Source organism: Bubalus bubalis, chromosome X (assembly GCF_019923935.1).
Source record: "Bubalus bubalis isolate 160015118507 breed Murrah chromosome X, NDDB_SH_1, whole genome shotgun sequence".
Lineage (NCBI taxonomy): Eukaryota > Metazoa > Chordata > Mammalia > Artiodactyla > Bovidae > Bubalus > Bubalus bubalis.
Window position 1 is genome coordinate 122,146,044 of NC_059181.1, and position 24,495 is coordinate 122,170,538.

At 37.2% G+C, this 24,495-nt stretch overlaps 1 protein-coding gene across 11 annotated transcripts in view; it reads left to right on the forward strand.

Moving 5' to 3' along the window:
* The window catches only part of ARHGEF6 (Rac/Cdc42 guanine nucleotide exchange factor 6), a 116,559-nt gene that overhangs the window by 65,495 nt on the left and 26,569 nt on the right, over window positions 1-24,495 (forward strand). For all 11 annotated transcript variants that reach the window (XM_044937218.1, XM_044937219.1, XM_025276678.2 and 8 more), the window contains one exon: window positions 852-974. In XM_044937218.1, coding sequence (XP_044793153.1) covers window positions 852-974 — 123 coding nt within the window. The remainder of the gene's footprint in view (window positions 1-851; window positions 975-24,495) is intronic.

Sequence of the window (24,495 nt, forward strand, 5' to 3'; positions counted from 1 at the left end):
GAATGAGCCAAAATTATTATAATCGATATCTCTGAATGGTGGAATTCCAAGTAATTTTTTTCTTGTGTTTTTCTGAGTTTTTTGCAAACTAAGATAGGTGACTTGTAATTTTAAACATCTGGATGTCACCTTGCCTAGCAACTGCCACCAAGACTACATAACACTTCTTTGTGATGCATCATTTCTGGATTCAGTTAGTTTTGTCTGTACTTAAAGTGAAGTGAAGTGAAAGTTGCTCCATCATGTCCGACTCTTTGTGACCCAATGGACTATACAGTCCATGGAATTCTCCAGGCCAGAAGACTGGAGTGAGTAGCTGTTCCTTTTTCCAGGGGATCTTCCCAACCCAGGGATCGAATCCAGGTCTCCCACATTGCAGGTAGATTCTTTACCAGCTGAGCCACCAGGGAAGCCCAAGGATACTAGAGTGGGTAGCCTATCCCTTCTCCAGTGGATCTTCCCAACCCAGAAATCGAACCAGGGTCTCTTGCATTGCAGGCAGATTTTTTACCAACTAAACTATCTGTACTTGAACTTCATGTAAATTAATCAAGAGTATTTTTAGTGTGTCTGGCTAAATTTGAATATTGTAATTTGAATAAGCATCTTAAAACCCCTATTAATGCAAAATAAGTATCTGACTCTATGTATTGGAGCTATGTTTGGTGGCTGGGGTTTAAAGCAGTGGCCAAGAACTTGCATTTCATAGATAAAATGGTTATAATATAGAAGTTTCTTTTTAACTTTGGCAAAAGAATTCAAAAGGTTTGCATGTTGCCAGGTTTAGTAGAAATCACCTTCCTTTATCTTGTTTTCTGTTACATTGTGTGTTCCACTTGTTTTACTTACAGGTTTCCAGAAAACCAACACAAAGTAGGTGGTTGTCTTCTGAGCCTCATGCCTCATTTTAAATCTATGTATCTGGCTTACTGTGCAAATCATCCTTCAGCTGTAAATGTGCTCACCCAGCACAGGTAAATTATTAACATTTCCCTCCAAAAGCTGTTTTGCAATGATACCTTTTCCTCGGACTACCTATTTGGAAATCTAGAGTCTCCTTCCGAACTCTTGATTATCCCTTTTCATCATACCAGAAATCAATTCATTGTTATATGGTTTTATTGCCCATTCATGTAACAGGTAATTTATTGAGCACCTACTATGTGCAAAGTCCTATAGTAGCTGATGGGGATCCAGTTGTGAACAGGGAAGAGAAGGTCCCTTCCCTCATGGAGCGTAGATTCTTGAGAGAAATAGACATGAAATTATGTGTCACGTACTTTAAGCAAAGATCTCAGATTATAATTATACACGAATATAAGCTTTCGGATTCATGGAGAACAGCAGAACACTGTCTCCTTTAAGAGTCCTTACAAGGGATCCAGCTGAGCTCACGTCTCTCCTGCCCTTCCTTACCCTCTGACAACTCATCCTTGACACATTCACTGATATAGTCATCGGGACCAGGATTCGGTAGGATAGGCTTGAAGACAGTTTTGACTTTGAAACTGTGTGCTAGAAATCCAGGTGGGACAATAGGAAGAACAACACGCAGAGGCTCTTATGAGTGAACTCAGAGTCTAGATTCAGACCAACATGATTCTGGAGGCTGCTCAAGACAGAAAAGATTTTTCTCTTAATTTGACTTGAACTCCCAGAGCCAACCTGGAACGCTAGTTGACACCAACCCTCAGAAAGTGATGGAAACTTTGGTTTTGTTCTGTTTTGTGAAGGGCTTGATTGGCTTTATAGAGCTGTTATGTAAGGGCATTTTGAAGGTAGAATTCAGTAGGTTCTCCTTGGAGGTCAGTTTTACTTCCCTGATGAAAGTTGTGAATTTTTATGAAATAGCAAATATGGACGTTGGAGTTTAAAGAAAGAAGCCGTGACTCTGGATTATTTAGGCAAGTGGCTCAACTGCTTAGAGCTAATAATAACACTGACAATGTGCCAAGCACATGATGTAAAAGCCTATGATAGAGTTACTATTATTACCATCTCTGCTTTACAGATAAGACATTGGAAGGTTAAGTAATCTGCCCAAGTACTCATAACTGTTAAGTGCTTGAGCCAGAATTAGAATCCAGGTCTGTCAGACTTCTAAAAAAAAGTTTTTATGGAGGCATGTGTTTCACCTACAAAGAGAATACTCTAAATGCAAATTTAAAGGATTATCATAAAATGAACACTTATGTACTTAAGAAATAAAATATTACCATTTCCTTTTTAATATAACAGCTTTATTGAGATATAATTCACATACTATACAATTCACCCATTTAAAGTGTTAAGTAAATTCAGAGTTGTGCAACCATCACCATGATCAATATTAGAAGATTTTCATCATTCTCCAAACAAACCCATACTCATTAGCAGTGACTCTCCATTGCCAGACCAAGGCAACCACTGAAATACTTTAGGTCGCTATGGATTTGCTTATTCTGAACATTTCATTTAAGTGAAATCACACAACATATGGCCTTTTGTGTCTGGCTTCTTTCACTCAGTATAATGTTTTCAAGATTCATCAGTGCTGTTTCACTTATCAGTACACTGCTTTTTAAATTGTCATATAATGAAAAACATTCCATTGTATGAATACCACATATTGTTCTTCCATTCACCAGCTTGTGGACATATGGATTGTGAATGGTGTTATTATGAAGGCTCATGTACAAGTCTTTGTGTGGACATGTTTTCATTTCTTTTGGGTAGATACCTAGGAGTGAAATTGGTGGGTCATACAGTAACTCTGTTTTACTTTTAGAGGAACTGTGAGACTTTTCCAAGTGGCTGCACCAATTTATATTCCTACTAATACTTTCTCCACATCCTCACCAACATTTGTTATCATTAGTCTTTTTGATTATAGATTATAGCCTTCCTAAAGGGTATGAAATGATACCTTATTGTGATATTGATTTGCATTTCCCTAATGACTCATGATGTTGAACATCTTTCATGTGCTTATTGGCAATTGGTGTACCTTCATTTGGGGAAATGTCTATTCGGATCCTTCACCTGTTGTTAAACTGGGTTACTTGTCTCGTTATTGAGATATGATTAACATACCATAAATTCACCATTTAAAAATGTACAACTCAGTGGTTGTGTATATATAATGTTGTGCAACCATCATCTCTGTTTAGGTCAGAATATTTCCATCACCCTCAAAAGAAACCCCTTACTAGTAGCAGTCACCTTCCATTTCTCTAAGGGCTAATGATATTTCCTGTACTTCTTGGCTATTTTAATATCTTCTGTGGAAATACATCTACTCAAATCATTTGTCCATTTTTTATGTGAGTTAATTCATCTTTTCATTTTTGAGTGGCAATATTTCTTTGTACATTCTTCATTATATACTCTTATCCAACGTGTGATTTGAAAAAAATTTCTCCCATTTTGTGGGTTTTCTTTTTACTCACTTGATGCTATCTTTTGAAGCACAAAAATTTTTATTTTGTTTAATTTTTATGATGTCCGATATATCTATTTTATCTACTTTGCTTATATTTTGGTGTTATATCTAAAAAAATATTGCCTAATCTAGGCTATGAAGATATGCCTTTCTAAGAATTTTATAGTATTAGCTCTTTAATTCCCCACTCCAGCACTCTTGCCTGGAAAATCCCATGGACGGAGGAGCCTGGTAGGCTGCAGTTCATGGGGTCGCTAAGAGTCAGACACGACTGAGCGACTTCACTTTCACTTTTCACTTTCATGCATTGGAGAAGGAAATGGCAACCCACTTCAGTATTCTTGCCTGGAGAATCCCAGGGACGGCGGAGCCTGGTGGGCTGCCGTCTATGGGGTCGCACAGAGTCGGATACGACTGAAGCAACTTAGCAGCAGCAGCAGCTCTTTATTTTAGCTCTTTAATCCTTTTTGAGCTAATTTTTACATATGATGTGAGGTAGGAGTCCAATTTCATTTTTTTGTATGTGGATAAGAAAGTAGAGAAAACCACTAGACCATTCAGGTATGACCTAAATGAAATCCCTTATACAGTGGAAGTGGATTATACAGTGGAAGTGACAAACAGATTCAAGGGATTAGATCTTAGATTAGAATTAGACAGAGTGCCTGAAGAACTATGGATGGAGGTTTGTGTCATTGTACAGGAGGCAGTGATCAAGACCATCCCTAAGAAAAAGAAATGCAAAAAGGCAAAATGTTTGTCTGAGGAGGCTTACAAATAGCTGTGAAAAGAAGAGAAGCAAAAGGCAAAGGAGAAGAGGAAAGATATACCCATCTGAATGCAGAGTTCCAAAGAATAGCAAGGAGAGATAAGAAAGCCTTCCTCAGTGATCAATGCAAAGAAATAGAGGAAAACAATAGAATGGGAAAGACTAGAGATCTCTTCAAGAAAATTAGAGATACCAAGGGAACTTTTCATGCAAAGATAGGCACAATAAAGGACAGAAATGGTATGGACCTAACAGAAGCAGAAGATATTAAGAAGAGGTAGCAAGAATACACAGAAGAACTGTACAAAAAAAATCTTCACGACCCAGATAATCACAATGGTGTGATCACTCATCTAGAGCCAGACATCCTGGAATGCAAAGTCAAGTGGGCCTAGGAAGCATCACTATGAAAAAAGCTAGTGGAAGTGATCAAATTCCAGTTGAGCTATTTCAAATCCTAAAAGATGATGCTGTTAAAGTGCTGCACTCAATATGCCAGCAAATTTGGAAAACTCAGCAGTGGCCACAGGACTGGAAAAGGTCAGTTTTCATTCCAATCCCAAATAAAGGCAATGCCAAAGAATGCTCAAACTATTGCACAATTGCATTCATCTCACATGTTAGCAAAGTAATGCTCAAAATTCTCCAAGCCAGACTTCAACAGTACGTGAACCATGAAATTCCAGATGTTCAAGCTGGATTTAAAAAAGGCAGAGGAACCAGAGATCAAATTGCCAACATCCGCTGGATCATCAAAAAAGCAAGAGAGTTCCAGAAAAACATCTACTTCTGCTTTATTGTCTATGCCAAAGCCTTTGACTGTGTGGATCTCAACAAACTGTGGAAAATTCTTAAAGAGACAGAAATACCAGACCAACTGACCTGCCTCCTAAGAAATCTGTGTGCAGATCAAGAAGCAACAGTTAGAACTGACTGTTAGGACATGGAACAACAGACTGGTTCCAAATCGGGAAAGGAGCACATCAAGACTGTATATTGTCACCCTGCTTATATAGTGCATCATGAGAAATGCTGGACTGGAGGAAGCACAGTTGGAATGAAGATTGCTGGGAGAAATATCAGTAACCTTAGATATGCAGATGATACCACCCTTATGGCAGAAAGCAAAGAACTAAAGAGCCTCTTGGTGAAAGAGGAAAGTGAAAAAGTTGGCTTAAAACTCAACATTCAGAAAACTAAGATCATGGCATCCAGTCCCATCACTTCATGGCAAATAGATGGGGAAACGATGGAAACAGTGACAGACTTTTTTGGGGGCTCCAAAATCACTGCAGATGGTGACTGCAGCCATGAAATTAAAAGACACTTGCTCCTTGGAAGAAAAGTTATGACCAGCCTAGACAGCATATTAAAAAGCAGAGACATTACTTTGCCAACAAAGGTCCGTCTAGTCAAAGCTATGGGTTTTTCCAGTAGTCATGTATGGATGTGAGAGTTGGACTATTAAGAAAGCTGAGTGGTAAAGAATTGATGCTTTTGAACTGTGGTGTTGGAGAAGAATCTTGAGAGTCCCTTGGACTGCAAGGAGATCCAACCAGTCCATCCTAAAGGAAATCAGTCCTGAATATTCATTGGAAGGACTGATGCTGAAGCTGAAACTCCTATACTTTGGCCACCTGATGCAAAGAACTGACTCATTGGAAAAGATCCTAGTGCTGGGAAAGATTGAAGGTGGGAGGAGAAGGGGACAGCAGAGGATGAGATGGTTGGATGGCATCACCGACTCAATGGACATGAGTTTGAGTAAACTCCGGGAGTTGGTGCTGGACAGGGAAGCCTGGTGTGCTGCAGTCCATGGGGTTGCAAAGAGTCAGACATGACTGAGTGACTGAACTGAACTGATCCAATTGTCCCAGCACCATTTGTTGATTTCTATTCTTATAAATCTGTTGCACTGTATTTTATGTCCCAGAATTGGATCTATGTTTGTGAATGTTCATGTGAACTTAAGAATTTGTATTTGCTGTTGTTGAATCAATTTTTCAATAAATGTTGGTTAGATCAACTAGATTAATGATACTATTCTTTTCAATTACATCCTTATCCATTTTTGACCTGCTGAATTTACTGATACTGATAGAGGGATGGATTATAATAGCAGAGCCATCTATTTCTCCTTCCAGTTCTATCACTTTCTTTTCCCTCAAGTGTTTTGATGTTCTTTTGTTAGATGCATTTGTGTTAAGGATTGCTTTATCTTGTTGGAGAGATGACCTTTTTATCTTCATGTAATTCTCTGTCTTTATCCCTGATAATTTTCCATATTCTGATAATCAGCTTTTTCTGAAATTAATATAGCTAGTCCAGCTATCTTTTGATTACTCTTAATATGTCTTTTTCCATTCCTTTGCTTTGTAATCTGTGTCTTGTAGACAGTATATAATTGAGTCTTGCTTTTTAATCCACTTTGAGAGTCTCTATCTTTTAACTGGCATATTTAGACCATTCATATTTAAAGTGATTATTATTATAGTTGAATTAATATCTAAAATGTTATAACTGTTTTCTATTCATTGCTCTTGTTCCTTCTTTGCTATCCCCCTTGTACTACCTTCTCTGGTTTTAGTTAAACATTTTGTATGATTTCATTTTCTCTTCTCTTTTAGGAAGAATTTTAGTGATTTCCCTAGAGCTTGAAATATCCATTTGCAGCTACTCTGACAGCACTTACAACAACTACTCACATAACACTTACCATTTCACAAGTAGTAACTCGGAGAAGGCGATGGCACCCCACTCCAGTACTCTTGCCTGGAAAATCCCATGGATGGAGGAGCCTGGTGGGCTGCGGTCCATGGGGTCGCTAGGAGTCAAACACAACTGAGCGACTTCACTTTCACTTTTCGCTTTCATGCATTGGAGAAGGAAATGGCAATCCACTCCAGTGTTCTTGCCTGGAGAATCCCAGGGACGGGGAGCCTGGTGGGCTGCTGTCTCTGGGGTCACACAGAGTCAGACACGACTGAAGTGACTTAGCAGAACTTGGAGTATTATCAGTTCTTCCCCCTCGTCTCTCATTATTCTCATTCATTTTACTTATTCATAATGTAAAATCACTCAGTATATTGTTGCTATTATTACGTTGACCAGTTCTATTAAAAATAAGAAAAAAAGATTTTATTTTACCTGCATTTATTCTCTGACACTCTTCCTTTTCTATGTAGATCCAAGTTTCCTTCGCTCTAAAATACTTCTCTTAAAACTATTAGATAGAAAATCTACTGGTGACAATTTGCCTCAGTTTTTGTTTGCCTGAGAAAGTTTTAATTTTGCTTTCACTTTTTTCCTTCTATTTTTATTGTGTAAAACAAACAAACAACTGTATAACATGACATCTATCCTCCTAACAAATTTTTAAGTGTACAGAACAGCATTGTTAATTATTAGCACAATTTTGTACAGCAGATCTCTAGAACTTTTACATCTTTTGTAACTGAAACTTTCTATCCATTGAAGAGTAACTCCCCATTTTCCCCTTACCTCAGCTCCTGGAAATCACAATTTTACTTCCTGCTTTTAAGAGTTTGACTAATGTAGATACCTTATATAAATGGAATCATGTAATGTGTTTCTGTGACTGACTTATTTCACTTAGCGTAATGTCCTCAAAGTTCATTTATATTTTCACATATGACAGTATTTCCTTCTGTTTACAGAGATAGGCAAGTACATAGTACATTTCTTTATCCGTTCATCATCAGTGGACACTTAGATTGTTTTCACAACTTGGCTATTGTAAATAATGCCTCAGCAAACATGGGAATGCAAATGTCTCTTTGAGATTCTTATTTCAATTTATTTGGATAAATACCCAAAAGTTGGATTGCTGGATTAAATAGTAGTTCTATTTTCAGTGTTTTGAGGAATTTCCATACTATTTTCCACTGGCTGCACCAATTTATATTCCCACCAACAGTGCACAAAGATTCCAGTGTCTTCACATCTTTGCCAGCATTTGTCTTTCTTACTTTTAATGATTTATTTGTTTTTGGCTGCACTGGGTCTTCATTGCTTTGCGTGGGCCTTCCCTAGTCGTGGCGAGCAGGGGCTACTCTCCAGTTGTGGTGCACGGGGTTCTCATAGGGCTGGCTTCTCTTGTTGCGGAGCACAGGTCTAGGCACGTGGGCTTCAGCAGTTGCGGCGTGCAGGCTCTGGAGCATGGACTCAGTAGCTGTGGTGCTTGTGGTGGCCAGCTGCTTTGCGGCACGTGGAATCCTCCTGGACCAGGGATCAAACCCGTGTCCCCCACACTGGCAGGTGAACTCTCATCCTCTGCACCACGAGAGTTCTCTTTCTTTATTTTTTGGTAATGACCATCCTAATCAGATGTGAGGGAATGTCTCATTGTTTGTGTGTGTATCTCTGTGTGTGTTTCTACAGTTCTTTACCTGCTGCTGCTGCTAAGTCGCTTCAGTCGTGTCCGACTCTGTGTGACCCCATAGACGGCAGCCCACCAGGCTCCTCTGTCCCTGGGATTCTCCAGGCAAGAATACTGGAGTGGATTGCCATTTCCTCCTCCAATGCATGCATGCATGCTAAGTCGCTTTAGTCGTGTCTGACTCTGTGCGACCCCATAGACGGCAGCCCACCAGGCTCCTCTGTCCACAGGATTCTCTAGGCAAGAGTACTGGAGTGGGTTGCCATTTCCTTCTCCAGTTCTTTACCTAAATGTATACAGTCTTATGTAGTAAGGGTCATGTATCTGTTTTCCTCAAATAAATACTCAAGTAATATTTTAATTGAAGCATAGTTGTACAATGTTAATATAAGTTACAGGTGTACAATATAGTGATTCAAAATTTTTAAAGGTTATACTCCATTTATAGTTATTATAAAATATCATCATAGTTCTGATTTGCACTTCCCTAAGGATTAGTGATATTTAACATCTTTTCATGTACCATTTGTATGTCTTCTTAGGAAAAATGTCTATTCAAGTCCTTTGCCCACTTCTAAATTGGGTTATTAGTATTTTTACTATTGAGTTGTAGGAGTTCCACACAGTCCAAGGCTTTGGCATAGTCACCTGATGGACGTGAGTCTCAGTGAACTCCGGGAGTTGGTGATGGACAGGGAGGCCTGGCATGCTGCGATTCATGGGGTCGCAAAGAGTCGGACATGACTGAGCGACTGATATGATCTGATCTGATCTGTAGAAGTTCCTTATTTGTTTCGGAGGTTAGCCCTTTATCAAATATATGAATTACAAATTTTTTTCCTATTTTATGGATTGCCTTCTCATTTTCTTGATTGTTTCCTTTGCTGTGAAGAAGGCTTTTAGTTTGATGTAGTTCCACTTGCCTATTTTTCCTTTTGTTAACTGTGCTCTTGGAGATCATTGCTAAGACCAATATCGTAAAGCATTTCTCCTGTTTTCTTCTAGGAATTTTACAGTTTCAGGTTTTAGGTTTAAGTCTTGAATCCACTTTGAGTTGATTTTAGTGTGTGGTGTGAGGTAAGGGTCCAGTTTCTTTCTTTCTTTTTTTGATGTGCATGTTCAGTTTTTCTAGTACCATTTGTTTAAAACAGTTTTTTCTCATTCTTGGCATCCTGGACAAAGATCAATTAAATATATATACATAGATTTATTTCTGGGCTTTCCTATTTGTTCCATTGATCTATTGTCTGTTTTTGTGCCAATACCATACTGTTTTAAATACTGTAGATTTGTAATATGTTTTGGAACCAAGTGTGAAGCCTCCAGCTTTGTTCTTTCTCAAGATTCTTTTGGTTATTTGGGGTCCATTTTGGTTCCATATGAATTTGGAGATTTTTTTCTTTTTCTCAAAAAAATGCCACTAAGAATTTATAGGGATAACTTTGAATCAGTAGATCACTTTAGATGTCTAGACATTTTAACAAAATGATTTCTTCTGATTTGTGAACATGGGATGTCTTTACATTTGTTTGTTCCTTCTTTAATTTTTTCATCAATGTTTTGTAATTTTCAGTGTACAAGTCTTTGGTCTCTTTGGTTATGTTTAGTCCTAAGTATTATATTCTTTTGATGCTATTGTGAATGAGACTTATTTACTTTCTTTTTTCCTTCCTTCTTTCTTACTCTGTTTCTTTTTTTCTTGGATAATTCATTGTTAGTGTTTAGAAATGCAACTGATTCATGTATGTTAATTTTGATTACTGCAACTTTACTGAATTCATTTATCAATTTTACCAGTTTTTTTGGTGGCGTCTTTAGGGTTTTCTATGTATAAAATCATGTCATCTGTGAACAGAAATCATTTTACTTCTTCCTTTCCCATTTGGATACCTTCTGTTATTCTTTCTTGCCTGTCTGGCTAGGACAGCCAGTACTATGTGAATAGAAGTAACCAAAGTAGGCATCTTGTTCCTGATCTTAGAGAAAAAGCTCTGTTTTTCACCACTGAGTATGTTAGCTGTGTGCTTTTCATCTATTGCCTTCTTATGTTGAGGCAATTTCCTTCTGTTTGTGATTAGTCGAGTGGTTTATTTTTTTTTTAATCATGAAAGGATGCTGGATTTTTGTCAATGCTTTTTCTGCATCTCTTGAGATTATCATGTGATTTTTATCTTTTGTCCTTTGAGTGTGATGTATCACGCTGATTGATTTTTCTATGTCAAATCATTTTTGTGTCCTAGGGATATTTCCCACTTGGTCATGGTGTATGATGCTTTTAAAAAGTGCTATTAGATTTGGTTTGCTCATATTTTGTCGAGGATTTTTGTATCTATATTCATCAGGATAATGGTCTGTAGTTTTCTTTTCTTGTGGTATCTTTCTCTGGCTCTGGTATCAAGGTAATGCTGGTCTAATAAAATTAGTTTGAAAGTGTTCCTTTCTCTTTGATTTTTTTGAAAAAGTTTGAGGAGGATTGGTGTTAATTCATTTTTAAATGTTTGATAGAATTCAGCAGTGTAGCCGTTGGGTTCAGGGCTTTCCTTTGTTGGGAGGTTTTTGATTACAAATTCAATCTTCTTACTCATTATTGGTGTGTTAATTATTTTTTTTTCATGATTCAGTCTTGGTAGGCTGTATGTTTCCAGGAATTTGTCTATTTCTTCTATGTTATTCAGTATGTTAGTTTATAATTGTTCATAGAATAGACATATCTTGGAGACATTGCAGGTTTGGTCCAGGCCACTGCAATAAAGCAACTTACCTGAAAGTTTTTTGTTTCCTAATGCATATAAAAGTTATGTTTACACTATACTATAGGCTATTAAGCATGCATTGACATGTTTTAAAATGTGCATATCTTAATTTTAAAATGATGCTGTTGGAAAAGTGGTGCTGATAGATTTGCTTGATGCAGGGTTGCCACAAACTTTCAATTTGTAAAAAATACGATATATGTGAAGCACAATAAAGTGAAGAGCAATAAAAAGAGGTATGCCTGTAGTCGCTTATGATCCTTTTTATTTTCATGGCATCAGTTGTAATGTCTCTTATTTAATTTTCTTAATTTATTTGAGTCTTTTTCCTTAGTCTACTAAAGGTCAATTTTGTTTATTTTTTCAGCTCTAATTTTTATTATTTCTTTCCTTCTGCTAACTTTGGACCTAGTTTGTTGTTCTTTTTTCTAGTTCTTTAAGGTGTAAAGTCAGATTGTTTGAGCTCTTTCTTCTTTTTAATATAGGCATTTATCACTATAAACTTCCTTTTTAGAATTGTTTTGTTGCATTCTGTACGTTTCGATATGTTGTATTTTTATTATAATTTGTCTGAAGATATTTTCTAATTTCCCTTTTGATTTCTTCTTTGGCCCTTGGTTGTTCAAGAGTGTGTTGTTTAATTTCCACATATTTGGGGATTTTCCAATTTTCTGTTAATTTCTAGTTTCATTCTGTTGGAATCAGAAAGGATACTTGGTATGATTTCAGTATTTTTAAAGTTAAGTTTTGTTTTGTAACATAACATATAACCTAACCTGGAAATTGGTCTCTGTGCACTAAAAGAATGCATATGCTGCTCTGTTGGGCAGATTGATATGTATATGTTTGCTAGGTCTATATGATCTATAAACATTTTTCAAGTCATTTTTTATCTGGATGTTATATCCATGATTGATAGTGCAATATTAAATTTCTCTGGTATTATTGTGTTGCTATCTATATCTCCTTTTAGTCTGTTCATATTTGCTTTATATATTTGTGTGCTCTGATGTTTGCATATATACATATTTTAATTGTTATATCTTCTTGGTTAGTTAATCATTTTACTGTGATACTTTTTTTTCCTTCTTTGTCTCTTTTGACAGTTTTTGATATCAAGTCTATTTTGTCTGATATAAATGTGGCCACCCTTGTGCTCTTTTGGTTACTATTTGCATAAAATGTCTTTTTCCATCTCTTTGCTTTCAGCCTGAGTTTGTCTTTAAAAATAAAGTGAGTTTTTTTTAGACAGCATGTATTTGGGTCTTTAAAAAAAATCCATTCAGCCATTCTATATCTTTTGAGGACTTTAATCCATTTAAATTTAAAGTAATTATTGAAAAGTAAGAACTTACTATTGCCATTTTGTTCATTGTTTTCTGTTTTCTGTTTATCTTGCTCTTTTTTGTCTCTTGCTGTCTTCCTTCATGTTTTATTGATTTTGTGTAGTGACATGTTTTGATTCCTTTCTTATTTTCATTTGTGTATCATCCATAGGCATTTCTTTATGATCACTATAGGGCTTACATAAAATGTAACAGTCTCTTTTAAGTTGATAAAATTTGACTTCAGTTACACACACAACTCTACACTTTACTTCCCCTCCACTTTATGTTATTGATGTCACAAGATACATCTTTTTACATTGTATATCCATTCAGTTCAGTTCAGTCGCTCAGTCCTGTCCGATTCTTTGCGACCCCATGAATCGCAGCACACCAGGCCTCCCTGTCCATCACCAACTCCCGGAGTTCACTCAAACTCATGTCCATCGAGTCGGTGATGCCATCCAGCCATCTCATCCTCTGTCGTCCCCTTCTCCTCCTGCCCCCAATCCCTCCCAGCATCAGAGTCTTTTCCAATGAGTCAATACATTAGCATCTTTTTATAGTTATTTTTATACTTTTATCTCTTAATTTCTATGCCAGAATTAAAGCAAGTTATGTACTACAGCTAACAACAGTATTATAGTATTCTGTATTTGTTTATATATTTAACTTTACCAGTGACTTTATAAATAAGAACGCTATTGTGTTGCTGTTTAGTGTCTTTTAATTTCAACTTAAAGGACTCTCTTTAGAATTTCTTGTAAAGGCAGATCTAATGGTGATACAGTCTCCAGCTTTTGTTTATGTGGGAAAGTCTTTATTTCTCCTTTGTTTATGAAGGATAATAATGCCAGATATTATATTATTGGTTGGCAGTATTTTTCTTTCAGTACTTTCAATATAGGGCTTCACTGGTGGCTCAGCAGTAAAAAATCGACCTGCAACGCAGGAGATGTAGGTTCAGTCCCTGGGTTGGAAAGCTCCCCTGAAGAAGGAAATGGCAACCCATTCCAGTATTCTTGCCTAGGAAATCTCATGGACAGAGGAGCCTGGCAAGCTGCAGTCCATGAGGTCACAAGAGTCAGACATAACTTGGTGACTAAATTCTGTAAAGCAATTATCCTTCAATTAAAAAAATTAAAAACAACTTTCAATATATCATCCCTCTCCCTTCTGACCTGCAAAGATTCTGCTGAGAGAACCACTAATAGTCTTATGGGAATTCTATTATATATGACAAGTTTCTCTCTCTGTCTCTCTCTTTTTGAGCTTGACGTTTTACTTAGATTCCACATGTAAGTGATACCATACAGTATTTTTCTCTGTCTGGTTTATTTCACTTTAGCATTATGCCCTTAATGTCCATCCATGTTGTTGCATATGGCAGGATTTCTTTTTCTCATGGCTGATTAGTGTGTATATATGTATACACAACTCAATAGAAAAAAAAAGAGCCAAACAATCTGTTTTAAAAATGGGCTGAAATGTTTTATATAAAACAGCTTCTTTATCCATTCATCTACCCATGAAAACTTAGGTTGTTTTCGTATTTTGGCCATTGTAAATAGTGCTGCTGTACTGGGATGAATGTATCTTTTCTAAATTGAGTTTTTTTTGCTTTGTTTTGTTTTTGGATATATACCCAGAAGTGAAATTGCTGAGTCATATGGTAGATATATTAATTTTTTGAGGAACCCCTATACTGTTTTACATAGTAGCTGCACCAATTTACATTCCCACCAATAGTGAACAAGGGTTCCCTTTCTTCCACATCCTTTCCAACACTTGTCATCTCTTGTCTTTTTGATAATAGCCATCCTGCAGGCATGAGTAGTATTTGATTATTGTTTTGATTTGTATTTCCCTGATGATTTGTGATACTGAGCACCTTTTTATGTACCTGTTGGTCATTTGTATCTTTTCTTTGGAAAAATGTCTTTTCAGTTCTTCAACCCATTTTTAAATCAGATTGTTTGGCTCTTTTTTTTTTTTTTTTTTTGCTATTGAGTTTAGTTCTTTATATATTATGAATATTGCCCCTTATACGATTATGACTTGCAAATATTTTCTCCTATTCCATAGGTTGCCTTTCTTTTTATTGATAGTTTCCTTTACTTGTGCAGAAGTTTTGGAGTTTGATATAGTCCCACTTACTTATTTTTTCTTCTTTTGCTTGTGCTTTCTGTGAGTACTAGAGGCTTTAGTTTTTTTTCTAGTTTCTTTGTTTGTTCCCCTCCCTCTGTATCTTTGTGTTTCTTAAGAGTTTCTTCACAGAGTCTATGTCTTGCAGCTCTCTCAGCTGTAACCCACCATTGTTATATTGGAGCCATGTTCATGTGGTTGGTATAAGGTGTAATGGAGGGGATGCATTCTATAATATTATGGATAAATTTTACTTATTTAATGGACCAGTGTCCCTGACCTCTGATCTGTAGAAGTGTTTCTTAGACTTTTTTCCTCCTCTTACTTATGAGAGGAAGATGAGAGAGGGTCAGATAAGTCTCTGACAATATAGTTTCCTTTGGAGAGCAAGCCTTTGTTACAGAGAATGTTCTGGGAGCATTTCAGTATGGTCACTTTTCTCTCCCCTTCTCTGAAACACAAAGGGATTTTTCTCTGATTGTCTCTATGACAGCCTGCTTGGGTTAATGGATACAAAATGCACAAAAGTTTTGGGCTCCCTAAAACTGGATCCTTGGGAATTTTTAATTGTCAAGCTAGTCCATGCTCAGACTCTTGCAGTGTATCAAAAGTACCAGTGGCTTCTCCTCAGGGAAATTGATCTTGGTTTTAATTCTTTCTGTTTGACTGTCTTTCTAGATTTTGGGCTGGTGGCTCTCCCTGTGATCTCAATTCTCAGTGGATCTAAACAAAGTAATTCATTTTCAGTTTGTTCAGTGTTTTTCTTGTTGTGAGAATGGTAATGATAACTTCTAAGCTCTTTGGATGTCAGAGCTTAAACCCAATTTCCTTTAATGATTTTTTGAATTATTTTGTTTTTTAACCAGTTTGCTTAACTTATATTTAGTAAATGTATAGAGTTATACAAACATCACCACAATTCAAAATCATTTCTGTCACAGCAGATCCCTCATGCCCACCTGAGTCAATCTCTTCTCCCACCCCATAAATTATTTTTTTTGGTGTTTGCTTTGAGGCTTTCCATATACATCTTGCCTGAATCTGCTTCATATTAACAGTAACTTAATTCTGAGGAGATATAAAAACGTTGCTTTTAGTATAGCTCTATTTCTACTTCCTTTTCTTTTTCTCTACTTCCCTTTTTGTGCTATTTTTGTTATACATATCATGTCTATATGTTATAAACCCAATAATACATTCCCATAATTATTAGTAGTATAATAATTTTCTGTCTATTAATTAAGCTAAGAGAAGAAAGAGGAGTAAGGATATATGTATAGTATTTGTTATTTTCCATTTGTGTGAGGTGATACTTCATTTCATTTCTGTTTTGCAATTCCTCTAATAATTAGTGATGCTGAGCATCTTTTCATGTGCTTATTGGCCATCTGTATGTCTTTTTCAGAGAAACGTCTACTTAGAAATGTCTACTTATTTGACAAAAATGTCAAATCCGTTTTTGGATTGGATCGATTTTTTGATATAGAGTTGTATGAGCTGTTTGTATATTTTAGAATTTAACCCCTTGTCAGTCACATGGTTTGCAAACATTTTCTCCCATTCTGTGGGTTGTCTTTTCGTTTTGTTAATGGTTTCCTCTGCTGTCAAAAGCTTAAAAGTTTGGTTAGGTCCCATTTGTTTATTTTTGCTTTTATTTCTATTGCCTTGGGAGACTGACCTAAGAAAACACTGGTACAATTTATGTCAGAGAATGTTTTGCCTATGTTCTCTTCTAGGAGTTTTATGGTGTCCTGTATTATTTTTAAGTCTTTAAGCCATATTGACTTATCTTTGTGTATGGTGTAAGGGAGTGTTCTAACTTCATTGATTTCCATGTGGCTATCCAGCTTTCCCATACCATTTGCTGAAGAGACTGACTTTTCTCCATTTTATACTCTTGCCTCCTTTGTCGAAGATTAATTGACCATAGGTATCTGGGTTTATTTCTGGGATCTCATTCTAGGGATAGTTTTTTGAGACCAGTGTTTGAAGTTTCTTCTGGCCCTCCTTAGTTGTCTCTTTCCCTGGTTCTCTCTAGCAACCTAGCTGGCCTCTTGTGTAGCTTGTTGCTCTTAATTAAGAGGACCAGCCTCCTCTCAGTTTTTGTTGTTATTGTTCATTCACTGAGTCATGTCCAACTCTTTGTAACCCCATGGATTGCAGCATTCCAGGCTCCTTTGTCCTCCACTGTCTCTCAGAGTTTTCTCAAATTCATGTCCATTGAGTTGGTGATGCTACCTAAGCACCTCATCCTCTCTCGCCCCCTTCTCCTCCTGCCTTCAATCTTTCCCAGCATCGGGGTCTTTTCCAATGAGTCAGTTCATCAGGTGGCCAAAGTATTGGAGCTTCAGCTTCAGCATCAGTCCTTCCAATGAATATTCAGAATTGATTTCCTTTAGAATTGACTGGTTGGATCTCCTTGCAGTCCAAGGGACTCTCAAGTCTTCTCCAGCACCACAGTTCAAAAGCATCAATTATTCAGCGCTCAGCTTTCTTTATGGTCCAACTCTCACATCCATACATGACTACTGGAACAACTATAGCTTTGACTATATATATATATATATATATATATATACATTTGTAGGCAAAGTGATATCTCTGCTTTTTAATATACTGTTTAGGTTTGTCATAGCTTTTCTTCCAAGGACCAAGTGTCTTAATTGCATGACTACAGTTACTGTCCGCAGTGATTTTGGAGTCCAAGAAAATAAAATCTGCCAGTTTCCATTTTTTCCCCATTTATTTGCCATGAGGTTATGGGACTGGATGCCATGATCTTAGTTTTTTTAATGTTGAGTTTCAAGTCAACTTTTTCACTCTCTTCTTTCACCGTCATCAAGAAGTTCTTTAGTTCCTCTTCACTTTCTGCCATTAGAGTGGTATCATCTGCATATCTGAGGTTGCTGATATTTCTCCCAGCAATCTTGATTCCAGCTTCTGATTCATTCAGCCCAACATTTCACATGATGTATTCTGCATGTAAGTTAAATAAGCAGGATGACAATATACAGGCTTGTACTCCTTTTGCAGTTTTGAACCAGTCAGTTGTTCCATGTCCGTTTCTAACTGTTGCTTCTCGTACGGCATACAAGCTTCTGAGGAGACAGGTAAGGTGGTCTAGTACTCCCATCTCTTTAAGAATTTTGCACAGTTTGTTGTGATCCACAGAGTCAAAGGCTTTAGCATAGTCAGCGAAGCAGAAGTAGACGTTTTTCTGGAATTCCCTTGCTTTCTCCATGTTCCAACGAATGTTGGCAATTTGCTCTCTGGTTCCTCTGCCTCTTCAAAACCCAGCTTGTACCTCTGGAAGTTCTTGGTTCACATGCTCCTGAAGCCTAGCTTGAAGGATTTTGAGCATAACCTTGCTAGCATGTGAAATGAACTCAACTGTATGGTAGTTTGAGTATTCTTTGGTATTGCCTTTCTTTGGCATTGGAATGAAAACTGATCTTTTCCAGTCCTGTAGCCACCACTGAGTTTTCCAAATTTGCTGACATATTGAGTGCAGCACTTTAACAGCATCATCTTGTAGGATTTTAAATAGCTCAACTGGAATCCCATCACCTCCAGTAGCTGTGTTTGTAGTGATGCTTCCTAAGGCCCACTTGACTCCATACTCCAGGATGTCTGGCTCTAGGTGAGTGACCACACTATCATGGTTATCTGGGTCATTAAGACCTTTTTTGTATAGTTCTTCTGTATATTCCTGCTACCTCTTCTTATTCTCCTCTGCTTCTGTTGGGTCCTTGCTGTTAGATCCTAAACTTTTTACCACTTTTATATTGTCTCAGTTTACAGTTCTGCCACTTAGAAGCTGTGTTATCCAGGGTGATTCAGTTCACTTTTTAAAAAATTAATTAATTAATTTTAATTGGAGGCTAATTGCTTTACAATATTGTAGTGTTTTTTTTGCCATACATTGACATGAATCAGCCATGGGTGTACGTGTGTCCCCCATCCTGAACCCCCGCTCCCACCTCCCTCCCCATCCCATCCCTCTGGGTAGTCCCAGCGCACTGGCTTTGAGTGCCCTGTTTCATGCATCGAACTTGGACTGGTCATCTATTTCACATATGTTTCACATGCAAGTTTCAATGCTATTCTCCCAAATTATCTCACCCTTGCCTTTTCCCACAGAGTCGAAAAGTCTGTTCTTTATATCTGTGTCTCTTTTGCTGTCTCGCATATAGGGTCATTGTTACCATCTTTCTAAAATCCATATATATGCATTAATATACTGTATTGGTGTTTTTCTTTCTGGCTTACTTCACTCTGTATAATAGGCTCCAGTTTCATCCACCTCTTTAGAACCGACTCAAATGCATTCTTTTGAATAGCTGAGTAATATTCCATTGTGCATATATACTACAGCTTTCTTATCCATTTGTCTGCCAATGGACATCTAGATTGCTTCCATGTTCTAGCTATTGTAAACAGGATTCACTTCACTTTCAAACCTTAGTTTTCTCACTTGTAAAGTGAAAATTAAACCACCTACCTTGCCAGGTTGGTGTGAGAAGTCGATGAAACAGTGTGCGTAAAGTACCCGGCAAGGTAGTTGCTGTCACTCCTCATTTGTACTTTATTCATCTTCCAGCTACTTGTTGTTTTTTAGAAAAAAATCATGCAACATTTCAAGCACACAAAGAGCAGAGAAAAAATAAAGTACACCCACATTCCCACCATTCAGCTTAAGAAACAAATTATAGCTGCAATTGGAGCCCTGTGCACACTTTCCAATATTTCCTGCTCCTCCTTTGCTCCCTCCCGCAAGGGAACACCAGTCTTGAATTTGTTTTTATTATTTCCAGGAATGTTTTCATACTTTACTACTTATCTTCAGTAAAGACAAAATGGTTCAGAGGCATTTTTCCTGTGATGGATACTTAAACATCCTGTGTGGATAAGGGTAAATTTCTTAATACCTATAAAAAGATATCCCCATTATGTTAGCTTACCATTTATATGAGTACATATTCTCTTTTTTCTGATCCAAGAATAGCAATTCTGAATAAATACCAGAAAGAAATGGTGTACCTCAGATGACAGATTTTTGTAGTGTTTAGAGGATTTTCTGTCTTTAAAAAAATTATTTATATTTATTTATTATTGTTTTTATTGGAGTATAGTTGCTCTACAATGTTGTGTTAGTTTCTGCTGTACAACAAAGTGAATCAAGTACATGTAAATATATATCCCCTATTTTTTGGATTTCCTTCCCATAGAGGCCATTACGGAGTATTGAATAGAGTTCCCTGTGCTATACAGTAGGTTCTCATTAGTTACCTATTTTATACATAGTATCAGTAGTGCGTATATGTCAATGCCAGTGTGTATATGTCAGTGCCAGCCTCCCAGTTCATCCCACCCATCCCTCCCATGTTGGTGTCCATTCGTTTGTTCTCTTTATCTGTCTCTGTTTCTGCTTTACAAATAAGCTCATCTGTATCATTTTTCTAGATTCCACATATAAGCAATATTATATGAAACAGTAAGTCCCCTACATACAAACAAGTTCCATTCTGAGAATACATTTGTAAGTCCAATTTGTTCATAAATCCAACAAAGTTAGCCTAGGTACCTAACTAACACAATCATCTATATAGTACTATACTGTAGTAGGTTTATAATACATTTCACACAAATAATACATAAGATACAAACACAAAAAATAAAAACATTTTATTTATTTTCTATTTTTTAAATTTTTTAAAATTACACCCGTGGCGCATTCATGTCAATGTATGGCAAAACCAATACAATATTGTAAAGTAATTAGCCTCCAATTAAAATAAATAAATTTATATTTTAAAACATTTTCAATCTTACAGTACAATACCCTGAAAAGCACAATAGCACAGTACAACAGCTGGCATACAGGAGCTGGCATCGAGTGAACAGGCTAGATGAGTTACTGGCTGGAGGACGAAGAGGAGGTGGGAGATGGTAGAGCAATAGGAGACGGAGGGCAAGCTACAATTTCACTCATGCTTGATGTTGATGGCACAGGTTCTGGTTCCTTGAAGGATTCAGTTCTATCCACCCTCTTGAAAAAACAATCCAGTGATGTCTGGCTAGCAGCTCTTTTTTCCTTCTCATCAGAGATGCCACGGTAGCACTGGATTGCAGTCTGAATGGCTGCTGCAACCTTTGTGTACTGTTCTACGTTTGGGTCCTGTGACTAACAGAGCCTCCTCAAATAAAGAAAATCCCCTTGCCTTTTCCTGCTTCGTGAAATTATTCAGTTCTGCAGTTACTTCTTCCTCTTGTCTCCCTCCATCCTTTCTCTGGGCCTCCATTTCCAACAGGTCTTCATTAGTAAGCTCCACGTTCGCATCTTTGAAAGTTCGCAACTGAAGAATTTTCTGTTGTAATTCTGTGTGCTAAAACGCTTCTGAGTCTATATTTATCTATGTTAGGAGTTTAAAATATAAATAACAGTAGAGATTCCTTCAAACATTATGATTTAAAATTTGTTCCACAGTTAATATGAAGATTCTCTACTCTGGGGGGAAAACTGCTGTATCCTATTGGCTGGATTTTGGTTAATGATTTTTTTCATTGAAGTATAGTTATTTACAATGTTCCATGTTTACAACAAAGTGATTCAGCGTATGTGTGTGTGTGCGTGCGTGCGTGTGCGTGTGTGCTAAGTCGCCTTAGTCGTGTCCAACTCTGTGCAACCTTATGGACTGTAGCCTGCCAGTCTCTTCTGTCCATGGGATACTCCATGAAACAATACTGAAGTGGGTTGCCATGCCCTCCTCCAGGGGATCTTCCTGACCAAGTGATCGAACCCGCAGTCTCTTATGTCTCCTGCATTGGGAGACAGGTTCTTTACCACTTGGGGCACCTGGGAAGCCTTTATATATATATATATATATATATATATATATATATAGTTTTTTATTCTTTTTCATTATAGGTTATTACAAGATATTGAATATAGTTCCCTGTGCTATATCATAGCTTCTTGTTTATTCTACATATGGTTAGTGATTTTTTTGAGAATTTTATAATATCCCTTGAATTGATGGAAGACTTACTGGAGTCCCATAGAACTGAATTTTTATCTTAATAACTTATTTACATGTAAGGAATGAAAATTAAAATATTTGGCGTTATCCTCAATGGTGTTTCTAGTATAATCTCAGCTATTTTTTAGGCATCCTGTGGTAATTTATGCTGACATATTAGAGGCAAAGCATAGTTGAATGAAAATTCAGATTAAAATCCTGTTTTACATGAAGGTTTCAGCTGAAACAGGAACATTGTTGGATTTCTGCTAAAGTTGTAGGTATTTAGCAGCTGGATAATCACAAGGGCTTCCCTTGTGGCTTAGCTAGTAAAGAGACCTGAGTTCCATCCCTGGGTTGAGAAGATCCCCTGGAGAAGAAAAAGGCTACCCACTCCAGTATTCTGGCCTGGAGAATTCCGTGGACTATGTAGTCCATTGGGTCGCAAAGAGTCAGACACGACTTTCACTTTCACTCACTAATCACCGAGTCAGAGCAAGCCAGTCAGGTGAACATCTTTCTTTCCGCCGGCAGGTGGCAGTAGCATACTAGAAATGTTTATGACGATTGGCACTGAGACCACACACACAGCTTTAAAATGCTACGATCGTGTGTTGGTACCTTGTGAAAAGTACAGTAAGCCATTTTCTGGATTTCGAGATATAAAGCAGACCCCAACCTTGATATGTTCCCCATATTTACATATATTTGAATGACTGCCCCGGTCTTTTGCTCTGCCCTGGGTGAGGTCTTTTGGGATTTCCCCTCTCTCTCCCCTTCTGGCTTCCTATTGTAGCTTTTGTTTCTTTCTGGGAGTAACTTCACCCTTACAAAAATACCCGCTTCTCTCCCATGCTTCAGTGTGGCATCCATTCTTTTTCACGAGGGAGAGCGACCCGGTGTGAAACGACAGAGTAGGGAGAGGAAGAGAGAGCATGGAGGCAGATCTGGACCTCACTTCCGGCTCTACTGTGGCAGCTACCACAAACACCACATGTCCCTTTCCTCTTGTTAGTTTTATTCACTCTCTTGTTTACCATTGTTGTCAGCAGTGAAGACCTTGAGAAAAACCCAGAGCTGTGTACTTTCTTCCCGGACGTAAAACCTAAGGAAAATTCTGAGACTAGATTCTATTCTGTCTTTGAGGAACCAGGGAAGGGAGCAAGTGAGACTAATTACAAACAAAAAGTGGTGGGGACAGAAAAGAAGCAGGCAGCCTAGGTTCTGGGACTGGATCAGTGAAAAAAGGGCTAAGTGAGATCCACCCAACCCAGTGGGAGTGGCATCCCTGGGACTTTCCACTGGCCAGACCCAGCCTCCCAGCTCCTCATGTCTCATCACCACTTTCCCGACTACAGCGATTCCCAAGAAAGGCTGGTGCGAGAGAGTGAGGCAAAGGGGGGAAGAGTCTGACCCTTTTCTAGCTGCTTTAGATGGAGTTATCATCATTCGAAGTAGAAATCTATGCAGAGATTCTACAGAAACACTGTTAGATGAGATAGTTAAGCCCTGTACTGTCATTATAATGTACAATAATTTTCTTGAGTTTTCCAGCCCAACCCAGAATGTGCCAAAGCCCCATCCACCGTGTGCATTCTGTGAGATAAGGTTATATTGAGTTGCAAACAACATTCACACATTGAAAACTGCTTGTGTTGTATCACATCACACATACAGAACATGTTAAACTCAAAAGACATTTCAAATAGACTGTATAAAAGTTCAAAGCTGTATTTGAGAGACAGACTGTGTTTTGGTATAGTGATATACATTTGCATATTATATTTGTATATAATGATATTAATTTGTGCATTAAATTTATTTAGCTAAGTAAAATGTGTCTTTGAGGATCTATTTATCATAATGGGCAGTGGCTTTAAGATAATTTTGTTCTTTTGTTGCAATAGTCAAATGTTATTTTTTTCCCCCAATAACCAGTGTTTTATTCTGAGATAGCGATCTCATGTTATATTGGAAAAATTAAAGAAATTCTTTTGTAATATTTGACAAGCCTAGAAGTTAGAATGTTGCATGGAAAGTAGTAAAATACACATTGACATTTGCTTTTAATTGTTGTAACCCTTGTATCAATTTGAGTAGAACATTGAGGATGCGGTAGTTATTTAGTCATGGAAAGGAAAAATAAGACTTGTTTACCAAATTGAAAAGAAGTTAGGAACGTGATTTTCTCAAAAGTACATTTCTACTCAAATGCACTCTCCCACTTCAAGTTATTTTCCTAATTATATTTTATATGTGATGATTTTTTACTAAGTTTAAGCCAATCTGACCCAGAGGCAGGCTAACCTAGGTGTTTCCCTAGTGACTTGCATTAAGCACAATTTTTAAAAATTTTTTATTGAAATATAGTTGATTTACAATGTTGTGCTAGTTTCAAGTGTACAGCAAAGTGATTCAGTTATACATATAGATACATATTCTTTTTCATATTCTTTCCCACTGAGGTTTATCACAGGATTTTGAATATAGTGCCATATAGTAGGACCTTGTTCATCTGCTTTATATATAGTAGTTTGTATCTGCTAATCCAAACTCCTCATTTATCCTTCCCCCATCCTGTTACCCCTTTAGTAACTATAAGTTTATTTATTTTCTATGTGAGTCTGTTTTGTAAACAAGGTCATTTGTATCATATTTTAGATT